The 4,428-nt window shown below is 52.2% G+C and overlaps 1 protein-coding gene across 1 annotated transcript; it reads right to left on the bottom strand.

Moving 5' to 3' along the window:
- Window positions 1-238: 238 nt before the first annotated feature.
- On the bottom strand, window positions 239-4,422 carry plekhn1 (pleckstrin homology domain containing, family N member 1). Its single transcript, XM_080497444.1, has 4 exons — window positions 4,390-4,422; window positions 3,249-3,488; window positions 3,068-3,128; window positions 239-911 (listed from the first exon to the last, which is right to left on the bottom strand). Exons 2-4 carry the CDS (start codon window positions 3,486-3,488, stop codon window positions 727-729), a joined length of 486 nt encoding a protein of 161 aa, XP_080353570.1. The 5' UTR covers window positions 4,390-4,422; the 3' UTR covers window positions 239-726.
- Between the last annotated feature and the right edge of the window lie 6 nt (window positions 4,423-4,428).

Here is a 4,428-nt window from a genome sequence, read left to right as displayed (position 1 = left end):
AGTCTGGACCTCCACCCGACCGAGCCGGGACGCCGGGTCCCGTAAAGAAACTCCCACAAACCCTCCCAAACGGTAAGAATGAGAAATCACTTCATTTCATATGCATGAGAAAGCAGGCGAGCGGATACTTTTGGCGATATGCTGTACGGGGCCCTTATCAGACGCAATATCTACTATATAAAACGCTCCTTTCTTTATTATAAACGGTCAAAATAAAAAAAACAACAAACAAACTTGAAACATTTAAACTTTTATTATCCAAATATAAATAAACACCTCAAACACAAAAAAATAAAAAAAAAACAAAACAAAAATCCAGACGTGTCGCATTAATAAAATAACCAATGTACAACATTTACAGGAATATACATGTATTTGTTACTTTAACCAGCCCGACAGGTGGAATGCTTTTGATTGGTTCAGCTAGAAAACAAGTCGAATGAACAAACCTTTAAAAAAACAACAACAAACAAACAAACAAACAGCGGTGACGGTGCACTTAAATAGAAAATGAATCTTCGTTCCTGATGCTACATAGAAACCAGAGTTTGTCTCTTCTTCTTCTTCTTCTTCTTCTTCTTCTTCTTCTTCTTCTGCTCCTCTGGTAAGAGCAGCTGCTGGGTTCCGTTGACTCGTCGGTTTTTATCGCTAGCGATAGCGATCTGCTGTTTGCACACGTCCGGACGAGCACCCGGGAGGGGGGGGGGGGGTTTCCATTGTTTGACTTCACGACCATCCCTGCGGCGTTGCCACGGCGCCCGGGCCCCGGGCCCCGAGGCCTAATCCCGTCCAGTGTGCGGAAATGCCGGACGGCGGCGGGATCATCGCCGCGTCGCAGTCGTACTCCCAAATGTTGTCATAGTCCACTTCCTGGTCGTCGGGCTCCGCCGGCTCGAGGTACGAGCGGCGTCCTGGAACGGGGGTGGGGGGGGGGGGGGGGACATGGTCAGGCTCTCCATTTCAAAGACGGACCGGCGGACGTCTCGTCTCCCAAAATACTCCGCCATCGCCTAGCTTGTTTAGCTCTGCGCGGCGCTAGCTGCAGCGGCGGCGGTTCCCAGCTGCGCGCCGTCAGTCACGGCCCGGAGTCGCGGCATCCCAGCTGCTCCCCGCCGCCACGCCGGGCCACATATCCCCTACCGCCCCGTGACCTCCGACCTTCACTTTACCTGCTGACCCCCCCCCTCAACCCCCCCCCCCCCCATTTAAGAGGAATCGTCTCAGTGGGAAACGATTCCAAACCTTCCTTCCTTCCTCCCTATCTCCCTCCCTTCCTTCCTCCCTCCCTCCCTTCCTTCCTTCCTCCCTCTCTCCCTCGCTCCCTCCCGTCCTTCCTCCCTCTCTCCCTCCCTTCCTTCCTCCCTCCCTTCCTTCCTTCCTTCCTTCCTCCCTCTCTCCCTCCCTTCCTTCCTTCCTCCCTCTCTCCCTCCCTTCCTCCCTTCCTTCCTCCCTCCCTCCCTCCCTTCCTTCTTTCCTCCCTCCCTTCCTGCCTCCCTCCCTTCCTTCCTCCATATCTCCCTCAATTCCTTCCTCCCTCCCTTCCTTCCTTCCTCCCTCTCTCCCTCCCTCCCTTCCTTCCTCCCTCTCTCCCTCCCTTCCTCCATATCTCCCTCCCTCCCCTCGCTCCCTCCCGTCCTTCCTCCCTCTCTCCCTCCCTTCCTTCCTCCCTCTCTCCCTCCCTTCCCTCTCTCCCTCCCTTCCTTCCTTCCTCCCTCTCTCCCTCCCTTCCTTCCTTCCTCCCTCCCTTCCTTCCTGCCTCCCTCCCTTCCTTCCTCCCTATCTCCCTCAATTCCTTCCTCCCTCCCTTCCTTCCTTCCTCCCTTCTTCCCTCCCTTCCTTCCTTCCTCCCTCTCTCCCTCCCTTCCTTCCTTCCTCCCTCTCTCCCTCCCTTCCTTCCTTCCTCCCTCTCTCCCTCCCTTCCTTCCTTCCTCCCTCCCTTCCTTCCTTCCTCCCTCTCTCCCTCCCTTCCTTCCTTCCTCCATGCCTCCCCCCCCCCCCCCCCCCCCCCCCCACGCTCTTGAAATTCACGCTTCTATAGGAGCGCGACCAATGTGGCGTGTCCTCGGCGCTATTCGGGATTAATGTGAGCTGAACGGCGGAACGCAACTCGCACTTGCGGGGAAATTTGATGCGGCGGCTGAAATGTTTCCCCGGATGTTTTAGTGCACGAACGGCGGAGGACGGGGCTCCACAACCTCTACCACTCTATATTATTATATTATTCTATAAAGCTCTTCAACAACTTCACTTCATGTCGGTGTCAGAGTTGTTTTCAAAGTGTTATTTTCCCTAAAAATCCAGCCTTGGTCCTGAATTTCGTCGAGTTTACAAGAGAAGAGCTCCCCGGTGTTTCAGTTCAAGTGGTTTCCTTGTTAACTGGTGACCGTTTAGCGTCTCTCGTTGCTGCTGATGACAGATGTTTACCTAAAAAAAAAAAATCTGAAATCTGTAGTCGTCCTCACGGAATGCCTTGGAGCAGCTTTTATAGTGAAATTTACAAGCGATATAAACTGTTTCTCGCAGAAAGTCGTCACCATGTAACAGGGAAACCAGTTGATCCGAAACACCGGCACAGCGCGCTCATGTTCGTGGTGGATTTATCGCCGACTCAGCGCTGTTGTACATTTGAACCGGAAACTGAAGAAATATGGTGTCTGATTGACACTATACATGGCATTCATGGTATATACATGGTATATATGGTATATACATGCTATATTTGGTATATACATGCTATATACATGCTATACATGGTAAGGTCGTTTTTTGACCGTTGATGCTTTTGAGTATATTTAAATTATTTCCGGTTGTCGGACCAAAGGGAGCGGCGGCCATGCAAGGCGCCGTACCGTCCAATGGGAGCCGCTCCAACTCCTACATCTCCTAACAAAACTCATTTTTCATTGTCTGACTTTCTTTATTGTTTACATTAGAAATCTGCTTTAAATGTTGATATTTTACACTTGGACTCATCCAGTCATGAACTGACAGTCTGGAGAACGGAGGAACCCGGTTCTCCGTCGTCTCTCCACCTCCAGGTTCTCCTCTCAGTGTTTTGGACTCTTACCTGGCGAGTAGCCGTACGGCATCTGCGCGGCGTTCCTCAGGGAGCTCGACGGGAGATTTATCTGCAAACGAGACGTCAAGACGGAGAAAGTTACTCCCAACAAAACGCTCTCCCTCCCGAGACGGGCGTCACCACCGCGACCCCCCCCCCCCCCCCCGGTCAGGTCTCCGGGGCGCCTCACCTGCTCCTGGAGCCGCCCGGGCGCCGCCAGCAGCTTCAGCCTCGCCACGGCCTCGGCCCGCTGCTCCCGGCTGTGGGGGGTTTCCACCTCCGGGCCCTGCGACGTGGTGAGGACCAGGCTCCTCCTGCAGCGGCGGCCCAGCGGGGGGGTGCAGAGCTGGAAGGAGGAGGGCAGCAGCTGGGGGTCCTGCCAGTGGGGGTCCTGCCAGTGGGGGCGCTGCTGAGTCGGCTCGTTCCACATCTGCCCGGTGAACAACACGGATAAAGGCGTCAGGCAACGGGGTTTTTAATGACGGAGGTGACGGAGGTTTTGTCCTAACGTGAGGCTCGGGGCGGGGGTCAAAGTAGCGGGTGAGAGGCTCCGCCCACATCGTTCAAAGTGGCTCCATGCTGAGATTCTAGTCCAGTATTTTTCAACCTTTTTTGAGCCAAGACACACTTTTTTGTTTGGAAAAACCTCGAGTCACACCATCAAAATGTTAAAAAGTTCAACTCTGTAGCCTCTATTAACAATGTAAAGTCTTTCTCATCAAAGTTTTATCAACAGGAATCCAGTAAATCCAGACACCAAGGACTTTTTTTAATAGTGACTCCCTCAGTGTGAAACCTGGACCTGATGGATGAAGAGCTGAGATCCTGGTTCACATTCTTCCTTTTCAAAAACTTCTCCATCACTGTCACTGACACAGTACTTTGATACAAGATGGTAGCAGGAGGTGGAGATGAACCACACTGACGTCTGTCACTTTACATTTCACCGGCAAAGTTCTGTGCTGCCCTCTAGTGGCGAAGAGTATTTATATCGGCTGTGAGAGCAAATGTTTTTTCGAAAAAAATGTGAAATTGGATAATTTGGCTCTCCTGGCGAGATCTGGAGGAAACGCCCGTGGCTGAAAAACTCTGTTGTAGTACATTTCCTGAATAATTGTTTGGTTTTTGTGAAAATATTGACTGTCATCATGTATACTCGGCGCTACAACAGAGAAACACTTTGAAGTTTAAATTGAAAGGTCATTCTGGCACTATTTCCCCTGCGTGTGTTTGACACCGTATCGTTGAACTGAGCTGGTTTTTAATGACATTTTTCCGGCTCCGGCCGGTGTAAATTGAACCGGTGGATCCAGTATCGCTGCCCCACTTACCGCCGGCCGGGCTTCATCCGCGCAGTAGACGTCCGGCGT

This window comes from Blennius ocellaris, assembly GCF_963422515.1.
Source record: "Blennius ocellaris genome assembly, chromosome: 5".
Taxonomy (NCBI): domain Eukaryota; kingdom Metazoa; phylum Chordata; class Actinopteri; order Blenniiformes; family Blenniidae; genus Blennius; species Blennius ocellaris.
Note: the sequence above shows the minus strand (reverse complement) of the source record. Positions and strands in the feature narration are given on the sequence as shown.

Excerpts from the sequence above, each read along its gene's own strand:
- plekhn1 (XM_080497444.1), bottom strand. The coding sequence starts at position 3,488 with ATGTGGAACGAGCCGACTCAGCAGCGCCCCCACTGGCAGGACCCCCAC. Across the intron at positions 3,129-3,248 it reads CCGGGCGGCTCCAGGAGCAG|ATAAATCTCCCGTCGAGCTC; the intron begins GTGAGGCGCCCC and ends TCTCGTTTGCAG. Across the intron at positions 912-3,067 it reads GCCGTACGGCTACTCGCCAG|GACGCCGCTCGTACCTCGAG; the intron begins GTAAGAGTCCAA and ends CCCCCGTTCCAG.